We start from the raw sequence: 14715 nt of genomic DNA on the forward strand, positions 1-14715 counted from the left end.
AGCTGGATGTACACAGCAGGCCAAGCAGCATCAGAGGAGCAGAAAGGCTGATGTTCTGATGAAGGGTCTAAGCCCGAAACGTCAGCCTTTCTGCTCCTCTGATGCTGCTTGGCCTGCTGTGTTCATCCAGCTCTGCACCTTGTTGTCTTCTATTTTTTGGTCAGTATTTTTATGACAAACGTATGGAGTTCTCACAAATATTATGCATTTTCACACATTGGACACATCCAACAGCAGCTCCACTATACAGCAGGAAACAAATACTTTCAATTGCATGATACATGTAGAACATCCTATATAGACAAGGATTTTGTTTTGTCCTACCTATGTCACTGGAGAGGGAAATAAAGACAGAATAGTTTTTCAAAATTTCTTCTCTGTCAGTTCATCACAAAAATGAATCCAAACAAATGATTTTCTGATTCCTGAGACTTCTTCATTTTCTGTGGCGCTTGAAATGATAGCAATTGTTTTAATATACAACTTACCATACAGTTCAATGAATAATTAATCAGTTGAACTGTAAGATTTCAGAATTTAGCATGATTGTAAATGAGTGATTCACCTGCATGTTGTCTTCAAGATTAAATGATTCTCAATGCATTTTTGTTGGTCCTGGCTATCCTTATTTGCATGAATTTATAACAAAAGCAGAAGCAACATCGCCTTCATCTGAAAAGGTGACATGAATGCAATTTTGCTTAAATATTTGTACTTACATTCCCACACTCAGCAACTGTAAAGGCAGAAAGGCAACACACTCTAATGATATCTCTACATGATCAATGGTGGTCTAAAGATAGAAAAGGAACAGAATAAAAATAAAAGGGAGAACTCAATACCTAAAAGTAGAAGCTACAGCTGTTCTCATTTCACAGAAGATAGATAAAAAGAGCTTTAATTGAGGTGTTCAAAATAATGCCAGGTGTTGAAAGAATACATAGAAAGAACTTCTTCCCATTGCCAGAAGATCTGAGAACCAGAGGACCCCAAATTAAGCTGTTTGCAAATGAACCAACAGTAACATGAGGTTTTTTTTTTTACTCAGCTAGTGGTCAAGATTTGAAATGCACAAATTCAGCAGAGGCAGATACAATCATAATTTCAAAAAGAAGTTAGATAAGCCCCGAGGAGAAAACAGTTGCAGGATTGTGGAGAAAGGGGAGGAGTGTGAGACAAGCAGGGAAAAACAGGCAAAGTGTACTATGCTCTAACTATTATATCATTTTGGGGAGGGAAAAAAACCTAGTAAAAGGAAAAGGAAATAAAATTGGGTCAGAAATTACTGTCTGAAACTTAAAACTCTTGTTGAGTCTGGAATGCTGTAGAACGCCTAATCGAAAGATGAGATACTGTTCCTTGAGTTGAATTGGAACACTGCAGGATAGAGAACAAGAGAAGTCAGCATTAGACCAAGGCAAAGAATTAAAATAATGGCCAAGAGAGGTTCTGCTTAGGGAGCATGAGCAGAGGAGGATCTTTGGATTATTACCTGTGCTGTGAGCAAACTAGGGAGAGATAATAAAGATTAGAAAGTTAAATGTGTAGCTCAAAAATCAGTATGGATTAGTGTGTTTTGTTTCAAAGGGCACTGGCACCACTGTGGGGAAAGTGGCAGCTCAACAATTTAAATGGTCTTCACCTGAACCACGGAGGGAACAGTGTTCTGATGATTCATATAACTAGAATGGGAGAGAGAGTTTTCAAACTAAATAGAGATGGCAAGAAATCAAATGAGGGAAGATGTGATAAACAGAAAAGACAAGATGAGGGCAGGTAGCATTAAAAGAAATGATAATCAGAGCATGGCAGGAAGGGTCATAGTGTATAAAATTAAAAGTACTCCAGGGTAAATGTGAGTTAAGTAGGGAAAACAACCATGGATTTGTTAAAGGCAAATCATGTCTAACTTACTGGGAGGTTTCTTTCAAGGCAACAGAGGTGTAATGATGTTAATACTGTTGCAGTGGAATACCTTAGCCTTTGCAAAGCATTTGATAAAAGATCACACAATGGACTTGTGGATAAATGTATCATCTCCTGGTATAAAAGGGACAATGGCAATATGGATACAAAAGTAGCTGCATGACAAGAAATAGAATATTGGATACTCTAATGGATACTTCTCAGACTGGAGGAGGATTGTAGTGAAGTTCTTCAGAGGTCAGTGCTAGGTCCCTTGCTCTTCCCGGTATATATTAAATGACTGGATCTTGGTCTAACAGGGCAGAATTTCAAAATCTGAAGATGTTATTAAACTTGAACCATTGAGAATCATAATGGGGATACTGTTGAATTTCAAAAGGATGTCAACAGATTGGCGTAATTAGTGGACAAGTGGCAGATGAAAGATAAAGTTATTGGAAATGTGAAGTGATTAATTTTGTAGGGAACAGAGGAACCTGGGTATATGTGTAGATAAATAATGGAAGGTGGCCGGATGGCCTGAGATTATAGTTAATAAACGTACAGCATCCTTGGTTTTATTAATTGTGGCATAGAGCATAAAAGCAAGAAAGTTGTATTGAATATGTACAGGAGATTAGATCGGCCTGAACTAAGTATTGAGTCCACTTCTGAGTGTTACATTATTAGAGAGAATGCAGAAAGATTAATGAAAATCACCCCGTGATGTGAAATTTCTGAGTTATAAAGACAGAATGGAAAATTGAGACTGTTTTCCTTGAAGAGGAGATTGATTGAGGTATTCAAAACGATGGACAGAGAAAAGAGGGAAAATGCTGGTGGAAAGACAAAAAAGAAGAGGGCACAGCCTTAAGGGGTGCCAAAAAAAATGCAATGCTGATGTGGAGAAAAAGATTGTTCACGCAGTGAGGGGCTGCGATGTGAAATGTGCTCAGTGTGGTGTAGGCAGTTTCAATCAAAGCATTCAAAACAAAATTGGATGTTATCTGAATAGAAAAATGAAATGTGCAGGGCTACAAGCAGCAGGCATGAGTGACAGGAGGTAAACTGCTCCACAGAGAGCAAATACAGATACAACAGACTAAATGGCACCCCCTTCAGTGGTGCACAATTCTGGGATTCGTTTCCATAAACTGCATTCAGTTTTGGTCTCTTCACATGGTGAGTGAAATTGAGGATTAAAAGCAAGCAAAAGAGCCACAACCTAACTTTAGGCAAGCATAAAGGTAAGCTGATTGAGGTTTATAATTAACAATGGGAATATATCATGTGACCAGGGACCAGGAGTATGAAATTTTTACTACTCAACTAACAATTTCAAGCCCAAACAAATTAAGCACACTGAATCGCTTATCCAACACAGAAATTGGCCTGGCACATCTCCAAAGCACCCTCACAGATTCAAATTCTCTTGAACTAAAATAATTTGTAAAAATGCTGAGTTTAATAAGAACCAATTACTAACCCATAAGAAACACATAATAGTAAATCAATTGAGTCATGAGGTAAAAATTACTCACATAGCCAGTAAATTCTGTTGTACTTTGGGCAGTAAATCCATAGCAGAAATTTATGTACAGATTTCATATATAGAAATTCTGACTAACAAGAAACAAGAATAGACAAATAAAGGGGGCATTCAGTAGAGTGCATACCTCCAACATGCTGTTACCTCAATTTTATTACAATTACAAAGCACATATTGGAAGGTTTTTCCTGCCTAACTACAAAGCTGAAGAAATAAATCTTTACATTTAAGAGTGTTCAGACCAATCCACATCCAACAACCTGTTCTAAAAGCTCTGCTCATATTCTGACAGATTTGAAAAATTACATCACAGCTACTGGGACAATCCACAACATTCTAAAAAGAATTATGATATTACAAAAATATTAGCCCCATTTCTAAATATTAATTGATCCATTAAAGCATTCCAGGACTCAGATTACATCTGTCCTAAAGCTGAACAGTTCTTCTTTGAGCCATATTCTGTGTACCAAGTTTTACTGATATGTATCCAGTAATTTTTTTTTTAAAAGAGTATGTTTATAGATAAATTGACTAATAGGAGGAAAAGTAAGACTCCCATCAAACTTCACGATGTAGGCAAAAATGCTGGAAATATTCCATGAGACAAGCAGCATTTGCAGAGAAACAGAATTCAGTCAATCAAGATTTAGCAACGCTTATAGTTGCTTTGGCCTTCATCACTCTGTTTAGAATACGTTAAGATACATATCTTCGCAATTAGGTATTCATTCCCTTCAACAGAATCACTTTTTAAAAAATCACCAAGCTCGTATGCTGTTACTGCTTTGACTACTTTCTAATATTTAACCATTTTTCAGTCATGTTGTGTTGTGTTGTGCTTTTAAAAATCTTCATGTTTGATCCCTAGCCACCCTTTGATGGATACCCAAATCTACAACGCTGTTCTGCAGTATAACAGAATAACTGAAGATAAAGACAACTATGGTCATTGCAGCATGTCTATCCAGTGTAAGATTATTAGGGAAATGAGTGCTTCTTGATTAATTTCCTTTTGTTAAAAATACACAAAGCATATTCATTGATTAATCCAGTCGTATATTATGCAGCTTAACTGTAACCAACAGAGATTTGAATAGTTTAACATAATGGACTCTGCTTAGTCTCAGTTGACAAAGAATTGCATCACAGGATTGTGAACAGAACTGAAGTACTACAGAAATGCATTTCAAAATTACAGGAAAAAAAAATGCCAGAAGCTCTGTTTATCTCATTTGCCCTTCACAGAGCCAGGTTACAAGAAGGTACAACCTTGAAGATCAAATCAGGCGAATTAATATCCTCCAACACTATTAAATCTTTATTGGACAACAGAGAAGGCAAAGAGGAAGTCACTGGGGAAAGAAGCAGCTGTGCCCTGCATTGGCTTTGCTTCTCTTCTAAAACGCTACAAATAAAAACAATTAGATTTGACGGAACTTAATCTTTGTATCAGAATAACTTTGTAACAATGTGTTTAAATTTCTATGTACTGACTGAATAAGGGTATCTCACTACTTTACCCTTTTCACACACTCTGTACAACAATTTGCTTATATTACTACTATAATTTTGACGTCATCAGTTACATGGTTTTGAAGTTATAAGCAACCTTTTCCATCACATCTTTTGTCTTAAAATTAATAAGAAAATCATTGCAGACACCAACACCCACAAAGACAAAAAAAATCACCGATATAAAAGCAAAAGGCTGAGCATTGGAACAAATGAGGGGCTTATATAAATTGACAAATAAACCCCAAGAAAGAATGAATCGTCAGTGATAAGCATTTTAATTAAATGAGGAACTTGTACCAATTAAGTGACAATTGAGATGTTGATGTTAAAAAATATCAATCATGGAGGATAGGCCCAGGGATAATTAATAGCTCAAGGAACCAGTCACAAACTAGTGGGAGTTGACACCAGTTTATGTTCACTGCCTTGAAAAGCTGATTAGAGGTTTATCATGCACCCCCTTAAGCTGATTAGAAATGATTCTCACCTCACCTAGGCTAATCAAAATAAAATGACATAATTGGTCACGCTGTGGGTTGTGCTTTGGGAGGGGTAAATAAACAGCAGCTTTCAGTAATCAAGATGCAACCAAAAATGTTACTGTGACAAAGATGAATAATTTAACATATTAGACATAATTAGCTGTGGTACACAGGGCACTACTGATTATTTCTACTTATGAACATGAATATCCGGTATAGTCTGTAGCAAAATGATTGACTTCAGTTGTATTATTCATTAAACATATGTACTGATTTTTTTTTTTATTAAGGATTATTTGAAGTTAGTCAGCATGATAGTTTGATCTAGCACATATGGACAGGCTTTCTGTCAACACACATCTTTTGTGTTGTCAGACCATTCATGATAGATAGCAAAACAAGTACCATGGGAAAAAAGTATGCCTTCAAGAATTCTAATAGGTTCAATGCTGATTTTGTGTCTGCCACTATTAGCCAAAGCCATCAGACCAGTACCTAATTCAGGGGTTCTTTAGTTACATTTCACCACTTAAAAAAAAAGAATGTTTCAAAGATTAGTTTTATTTTGAACCATTATGGTAGAAATGTCTCAGTTATTCTGACAACGAGAAGAAGCCAAGTTTGTAATTATTGCAAATTATAGAATCATAGAATCCCTACAGTGTGGAAACAGGCCCTCCGGTCCAACAAGTCCACACGGAACCTCGGAGCATTCCACCCAGACCGATCCTCCCTATAACCCACCAAAGCTACACATCCCTGAACACTACGGGCAATTTAGCATGGCCAATCCACCTAGCCTGCACATCTTTGGACTGTGGGAGGAAACCAGAGCACCCGGAGGGGAAACCCAAGCAGACACAGGGAGAATGTGCAAACTCCACACAGACAATCGCCCGAGGGTGGAATTGAATCCAGGTCCCTGGCGCTGAGGCAGCAGTGCTAACCCTGTGCCACCGTGCCGCCCTTGTACTTCCGGCCATTTACTTGTGCCAGTTAAAGAGTTTAAAGTTTCTTTTCAAAAAAACCCTCTTGGTTGAAACTTCATACGATGGAGTCCACATTCATTATATGTTAGTAAATACAGTACAGACACAAAAGGTTCTTTGTATGGTTTACACTATATTTACAAAGTGTCATTTTTTCATCATTTAATCTTTTAAAAAGTGTTTGTTTGTACAATTAAAAAGAAAACCACACTTGTAAGTTTCTTCTCAACAGTCCTGTGAGCCAATCTTTTTTTTTCCATCAAGTACTAGTAGTTATTTGTGAAGGAGGGATTGGACAGGATTTGACATTAACTTTAAAATACTACCCTCAATGTAACATCAATCCAAACAGGATTCAATAACAAAGTTATGAAGCATACTTATTCCAACTTGATGCACTTTCCTAGAAAAATGTTATCTCAATACAGTTGCTCCAGTACTTATGGTTATGGCATTAAAATGTTTTTAAAAAGGCATTTGCAAAGAAATTTTGTTTGTAGACAAGGACTTACCACATTAGTTACTTCATCGTTAAATTCATTATTAGTGGCTTATACCTGCCAATACAGACCAAGTACAGCCTCAAGTATAAATTCTTGGTCTGGATCACTTCAACAGACAGCATGTCTATGGCTTTATAACCACTGATTGAATGGTACCTGTCAAACAATAAGAGTAATTGTACAGAAACTATATGTTTGAAGCAACTTGGGCTGAACTATTCCAGCTAGTGCAGCACTAATAGAATTTTATTCCTTACTCAAACAATGTAACATAGCTTTTAAACAGGATGTTTTACATTAGCTTTTTAAATTATTACCACAGAGATAATGGATATACTTGTTATTTAGAACTTGGACCTCAAAACTTGTTGTGTTGTCACCAGTATGACAACACGAGAATCCTCTAGTTAGATATTTACACACAGAGGGCAATTCCAGCCAACTTAATCTATCCATTCAGCATTCTCCAAAAATTAGTCTTTGAAGAAACAGTAGGAGGTTGCAATAATGATTACAAGGGTTTCTAAGGTTTTGGAGTAGATCTGTAGCTCGGGTTGTAGGTGTTGAGGTTGGTTGGCTCGCCGAGCTGGTTTGTTGTTTTGCAGATGTTTCATTACCATGCTTGGTAACGTCCTCAGTGCAGCCTCCGATGAAGCGTCGGTGTGTTTTCCCGCCTGGTTTTTAAACTTCGTGGTCCATTGAGATGGACTGCCTCACTTCCGGTTTTCCTTCGTAGTGGAATGTATATGGGGTCGAGTTCAATGTGTTTATTAATAGCATGCTTCATGGAGTGCCATGCTTCCAGGAATTCTCGTGCTTGTCTCTGCCTAGCCTGTCCGGATTTGCGGATCCGCAAATTCAACCTAAACAGTGGATACGCTATGTAGACGACACCTTTGTCATCATTAAACGGACCAAATTAAAAGAGACACACAAACTTATAAACAACACCCTCGGCGGAATAAGATTCACCAGAGAGGAGAAAAACAAACAGCTCCCATTCCTGGACGTCGTGGTAGAGCACAAGACAAATGGGGAACTGCAAACAAAACTACACCGAAAAGCCACACACACAGACCAGGTACTGAACTTCAATAGTAACCATCCCAGCACACACAAACGAAGCTGCGTGCGAACACTATTTAAAAGGGCAACAACACACTGCAGCAACATGGAACTACGCCAAGAGGAAGAAGAATACCTCTTTCAGGTCTTCAAGGATAATGGATATCCAAAGAACTGGGTCAGAAGATGCCTACAAGAACAGCATCAGAAAGATTCTACACGCCCCAGCACACTCATCACACTACCCTAAATCAGGAACACGTCGGAACTCACCACAAGACTCCTACGACCGCTGGGCATCAGAGTGGCACACAAGCCCATGTCAACCCTACAACAACTGCTCACCCGAACTAAAGACCCACTCCCCGCCATGGACAGGACCAATGTCATCTACAAAATCCCCTGTAGAGACTGCAAGAAACACTACATCGGACAAACAGGAAGGAAACTAACAACAAGAGTACATGAACACCAACTGGCTACAAAAAGACACGACCAATGCTCACTCATCTCAATCCACATGGACAAGGAGAACCACGACTTCGACTGGGACAACACCAAGATTGTGGGACAGGCTAGGCAGTGACAAGCATGAGAATTCCTGGAAGCATGGCACTCCACAAAGCATGATATTAATAAACGCAATGAACTCGACCCCATATACATTCCAGTACGAAGGAAAACCGGAAGTGAAGCAATCCATCTCAACGGACCCCAGACCCTTCAGTCCAACTCGTCCACGCTGACCAGATATCCGAAATTAATCTAGTCTCATTATCCAGCATTTGACCCATATCCCTCTAAACCCTTCCTATTCATATACCAGATGCCTTTTAAATGTTGTAATTGTCACTGCCTCCACCACTTCCTCTGGCAGCTGATTCCATACATGCACCACCCTGTGTGAAAACATTGCCTCTTAGGTCCCTTTTACATGCTTTCCTCTATCACTTTAAACCCCTACCCTCTAGTTTTGGTCTCCCCCACCCTGGGGAAAAGACCTTGGCTATTCATCCTATCCAGGCTCCTCATGATTTTATAAACTTGTATAAGGTCAGCCCTCAGCCTCGAACCTCCAGGGAAAATAGCCCCAGACTATTCAGTGTCTACCTATTGGTCCAACCTTCCAACTCTGGCAGCATAGTTGTAAATCTTTTCCGAACCCTTTCAAGTTTCACAACATCCTTCCTAAAGCATGGAGACCAGAACTGAACACTGAACACTCCAAAAGTGGCCTAACCAATGTCCTGTACAGCAGCAACATGACCTCCCAACTCCTATACTCAATGCACTGACCAATAAAGGCAAGCATACCAAATGCTGTCTTCACTATCCTGTCTATCTGCGACTCCACTTTCAAGGAACCATGAACCTGTACTCTAAGGTCTCTTTGTTCAGCAACATTCCCCAGGATCTTACCATCAAGTGTCTAAGTCCTGCCTTGATTTGCCTTTCCAAAATGCAGCACCTCACATTTATCAAAATTAAACTCCATCTGCCACTCCTCGGCCTATCGGCTCATTTGATCAAAGTCCCATTGTATTCTGCGGTAATCTTCTTCACTGTCCACTACGACACCCACTTTGGTGTCATCTGCAAACTTACCAGCCATACTTCCTAGGTTCACATCCAAATCTTTTATATAAATGACAAAAAGCAGTGGACCCAGCAGCAATCCTTGTGGCTCCATCACCAACCTCTATCTCCTGTCTTCAAGCCAGTTCTGTATCCAAATGGCTAGTTCTCCCTGTATTCCATATGATTTAACCCTGTTAACCAATCTACCATACCTTACCCAATGCCTTACTAAAATTCACATCGATCACTTCCACTGCTCTGCCTTCATCAATCCTCTTTGTTACTTCTTCAAAAAACTCAATCGTCGTAGTGAGACACAAGTTCCCAATCACAAAATCATGTTGATGATCCCTAATCAATCCCTAATTGTCCTGGTCTTTGCAAATACATATAAATCCTCTCTCTCATGATCCCCTCCAACAACTTGTCCACCACTGATGTCAGACTCACTGGTCTATAGTTCCCCAGCTTTTCCTTACCACCTTTCTTAAATAGTAGCATCACGTTAGCCAACCTCCAGTCTTCTGGCACCTCATCTGTGGCTATCGATGATACAAATATCTTAGCAAGAGGTCCAGCAATCACTTCCCTAGCTTCCCACAAAGTTCTAGGGTGCACCTGATCAGGTCCAGGGATTTATCCACCTTTAAGTGTTTTAAGAACTTCAGCACTTCCACCCCTGTAATATGGACATTTTCCAAGATGTCACTGTTTATTTCCCCAAGCTCTCTAGTTTCCATATCCTTCTTCACCGTACACACTAATGCAAAATACTCATTTAGTATCTCCCCCAGCTCCTGTGGTTCCATGCCTTGCTGATCTTAAAGGGTCCTTATTCTCTCCCTCGTTACTCTTTTGTCCTTAATGCATTTCTAGAATCGTTCTGGATTCTCCTTAACCCTATTTGCCAAAGCTATCTCATGTCCTCTTTTTGCCCTTCTGATTTCCCTCTTAAGTATACTCCCACTGCATTTATACTCTTCTGTGAATTTACTTGATCCCTGCTGTCTATACCTGACATATGCTTCTTTCTTTTTCTTGACCAAAACCTTAATTTCTCTAGTCATCCAGCATTCCCTATACCTACCAGCCTTGCCCTTCAACCTAACAGGTACATACTGTCTCCGGACTCTCGCTACCTCATTTTTGAAGGCTTCCCATTTTCCAGCTGTAACTTCACCTGCGAATAGCCACCCCGAATCAACTTTTGAAAGTCCTTGCCTCATCCCATCAAAATTGGCCATCTTCCAATTTAGAACTTTAACTTTTAGCTTTGGTCTATCCTTTTCCATCACTGTTTTAAAACTAATAGAATTATGATCACTGGCACCAAAGTGCTCTGCCACCGAATCCTCAGTCACCTGCCCTGCCTTATTTCCCAAGTGTAAGTCAGGTTTTGCTCCTTCTCTAGTATGTACACACCTATTTTCTGTATACATTTCACAAATTCCTCTCCATCCAAGCCCTTAATACCATAACAGTCTCGGTCTATATTTGGAAAGTTAAAATCCTCTACCATTTCCACCCTATTATTCTTACAGATAACTGAGATCTCCTTACAAATTTGCTTCTCATTTTCCACTGACTATAGCGGGGGATGTATTAAATCCCAATAAGGTTACCACCATTTTCTTATTTCTCAGTTCCACCCAAATAACTTCCCCAGATGTACTCCCAGGAATATTCTCCCCAAGTACAGCCGTAAAGACATACAGCATAGAAACACATCCTTCAGACCAATTCATTCGTGCCAACCAGACATCCCAATCTGACATTGTCCCATTTGCCAACATTTGGCCCATATCTCTCTAAACATTTCCGATTCATATACTCATCCAGACGCATTTTAAATGTCGTAATTGTACGTCCACCTCTTCCTCTGGCAGCTCTATCCATACATGCACCCTATGCATGAAAACGTTACCCTTCAGATCCTTTTAAACTCTTTCCCCTCTCACCTTAAACCTAAGGCCTCTAGTTTTGGGCTCCTCTACCCTGGGGAAAAAGACCTTGGCTATTCACCTATCTATGCCCCTAATGATTTTTGAATCTTCTATAAGGTCGATGACTCCAGAAATGTAATCAATGTTATGCATGAATGAATTCAAAGGATCATCAATAATGTCATATTAGAAACTTCACAAAACAGAAAACTCTAAGAATTTATCTTCAGGATTCTTCAATAGCAGAGCTTTAAAGAATTATACTGTATAAAGACCAAACACTGAACATCCAGAGTCAGATGCTGTTGGTTGGAATCGTAGCTAAATTCCACCATTAATCGAGTATTAGCTAAATTGAGTTGTGAGGCATAACTTGTTTATGTGAAGGGGTCTTAGTTTGGTTGCTACATGCGATAAACTTTAAGTAATCCTTTCAGTATTTGATTGTCTGTGAGATTTCTTAATAAGTTGCTGAATTAAAGCTTTTGGTAACTTTGACATAATGCTCCTCTATGTTGGTACTCAATAAGAAATTTGTGACATCTCTTTTAAAGTTACTGTTTAGTTTAAATTTCTGAGTTACTCTCAGTTTATTCAGAATAATATTCCATACTTACCCCTTTTCCATAAATACTTTATTTAACTGGAGAACAAAGAATGAATGGAAAAAATAAACACCTTCATTTATTTAGCACTTTTCATAATTTCCACATACCTCAAAGTGTGTTACATCCAATGAAGCACTCTTGAAGTGTAGACACTGCTGCAAAGTAGGAAAAGAGGCAGCCAATTTGCAGTCTGCAAACTCCCAGAAGTTTGAATGTTATAGTGGCCAGATAATCTATTTTTGGTGATGTTGATTGAAGGATAATATTTAAGAGGACATGGGTGGAAAATACATCAATTCTGTTTCAATATCGTGCACACCCACACAGAATCTCAGTTTAAAGTCTCATCTGAAAGACTGTACTTTTAATACTGTAGTGCTCTGTCATTACTGCACAAGGGTGTCAGCACCGATTTTGTCTCCAAATCATGGAGTGGGATTTCAGTGGAGAATATTGTGTCTCAGAAGGGAGAATGCTACCAAGTGAGCCATGGCATACATATTATCTGATTGACTTTCAGCTGCCTACCGAATAGGTTGAAAAGACCAAGTTTCAATCAACACCTTACAAACCTTAGATGCCTGACCTAAGCGATAAATCCGATGGCACTTCTCCACACTGCCTCAAGTGTTCAACTGTATAGAGTATCTCTTGGTAACAACTAGTGTGGGCTAACCACAAATCAGTTTAATCATGACTTTCAGCAGCTTGTTTTGTCTATGGCATTTAGTATTCTGCTCATTCTGTTGTTTTATATTCTGCATTAGTTGCACATGTTTACTGCAAAGTTTATTGTCTTTAAAACGTGTGTATACTTGTCTTCACTTGTAGCAATTACACTATGTGCAGTGCAACAATAAACATTGTGTCATGTGCAGACAAAACTACTGTATTGTCAGGGTGTAGACTGAATATCAGGTCCAGGATAAGTAAACCGTAGTGTCAAGTCATGAAGACTTGTGAAACTTGCCTCTTGACTTTTGCCAGATCATTTATGCTTTCCTGGTGCAAAAAGCTGAAGGACAAAGAAACTTCAGCCCTGAGTATTCCTAATTGAAAGATGATGTTAAAATGGATAATACACTGAGAGCCCATACACTCTTTGATTTGTTATGAAAGCCCTAGTCTTCTTCCAAACATTATCTTTTAAAAGTTAACAGCAACAGGACTAAATAAATTTCCAAGAACACTAGCCTTCAATGAACTTTTGCTCCTCTAAATTGTAGATTCTGCATAACTGAAGTATTAAGGTACCTGAAATAAATGCTACAAAATACTGAAAATTGCAGAGTTAATTTTCCTAATGAATCTTAGGAGATAAAAGGGAAAGAAGTGGAAGATGTGTTTTGATGTCCGAAGCGATAATCCATCCACTCGTTACAGCAAACTGACAACGCGTTACTAATTAATAGATTTGCAGATTAGATCACTGAACCCCTGAAGACATCAGGGCGACGTACCACGGCTACTGGACTAACGCGATACTAGATTTTTACTCTTCGAGGCGACTGTGCGTTACTATATTGGTTATGCCCGAGAGCAATAAAAGTTTGAAGATGCAGAGATAATGGATAATGTTACAACAAACCGAAAGCAGTTTCGCACAACTTGTGTATAGTCACACCACTGCTTACATTTAGTCGGGTTGAATTTCCTTGTCACATACTGATTGTGCAGAATTGCAGCCTGGGACCTGACGATCTATTAGTTATCTGACAGTTGGATGATCCGGGCATTCCAAGACTTTTCAGGTGTTTTATGAAAGACAATTTTGTACGTTTTGAACCAACGTTAAGTGCAACTGAAAAGGAAAAAGAAAACTTACTACAGAAAGCACTGGTGGAAGGTTGTGGTTCAAATGGACGGTTGCTAGTCTCTCCTAACGAGTGATCGGGTTCCTCGGAAGAACAATGGCCATTCCGGCATTCAACCCTTTGACTGATATCGGAACGAGGACTGTTTTGCTCCTCTTTGATATCCAGAGACTCTCCCGTTGTCGCGATCGCATCTATAAAGACGGGCCGCTCGTTGGCGATCCGGGAACCGAGCACCACATCAAGCTGCTCGTAGAAGCGGCAGATCTTCCTCCCGCTGGCGCTACAGCCCCTCTTAATGCTGTCCTTGGCCAGCGTGTATTTCCTCTTCAGCCCCTTGATGCGGATGCGGCACTGCTCCGGAGTGCGGATATAACCCTGGTCCAGCAGCTGCGAAGAGATGAACTTGAAAACGTGGCTGTTCCTGAGCTGCTCGTCCAGCGCCGTCTGCACATTCTCCTCGCTCCAGACGGCGATCAGCGCCAGGGTCTCAGCATCAGACCACAGGGCACCGCGTTCAGACCTCATCTCTGACATCATTAGCAAAGAGAGCTCCCGGACAGCCTCAAAAACGAATTACAAATCACCCAGCTCCTTTCACCAGCACCTCCAGGGCGCCAACGCCACAGCCGGCTGCAGCGAAACACTGGAGGAGCTTGAGAAGCGAGCCGCCCGACACACAAACAATCGGCTCCACATGAAAGGCCCCTTCAAATTTGCCCCCTCTGAGAACCATGGGTAGATACCGACGTGATGACGGT

The 14715-nt window shown here is 39.8% G+C and overlaps 1 protein-coding gene across 1 annotated transcript in view; it reads right to left on the bottom strand.

The window, feature by feature from the left end:
- Positions 1–14661, bottom strand: part of LOC109936973 (trihelix transcription factor GT-3a-like) — a 24585-nt gene extending 9924 nt beyond the window's left edge. Inside the window, exon 1 of the mRNA XM_020535589.2 lies at positions 13966–14661. Within this exon, the coding sequence (XP_020391178.1) occupies positions 13966–14494 (529 nt within the window). The 5' untranslated portion in view covers positions 14495–14661. The remainder of the gene's footprint in view (positions 1–13965) is intronic.
- Between the last annotated feature and the right edge of the window lie 54 nt (positions 14662–14715).

The sequence above is a fragment of the Rhincodon typus genome, chromosome 8, assembly GCF_021869965.1.
Source record: "Rhincodon typus isolate 14 chromosome 8, sRhiTyp1.1, whole genome shotgun sequence".
Classification (NCBI taxonomy): Eukaryota; Metazoa; Chordata; class Chondrichthyes; order Orectolobiformes; family Rhincodontidae; genus Rhincodon; species Rhincodon typus.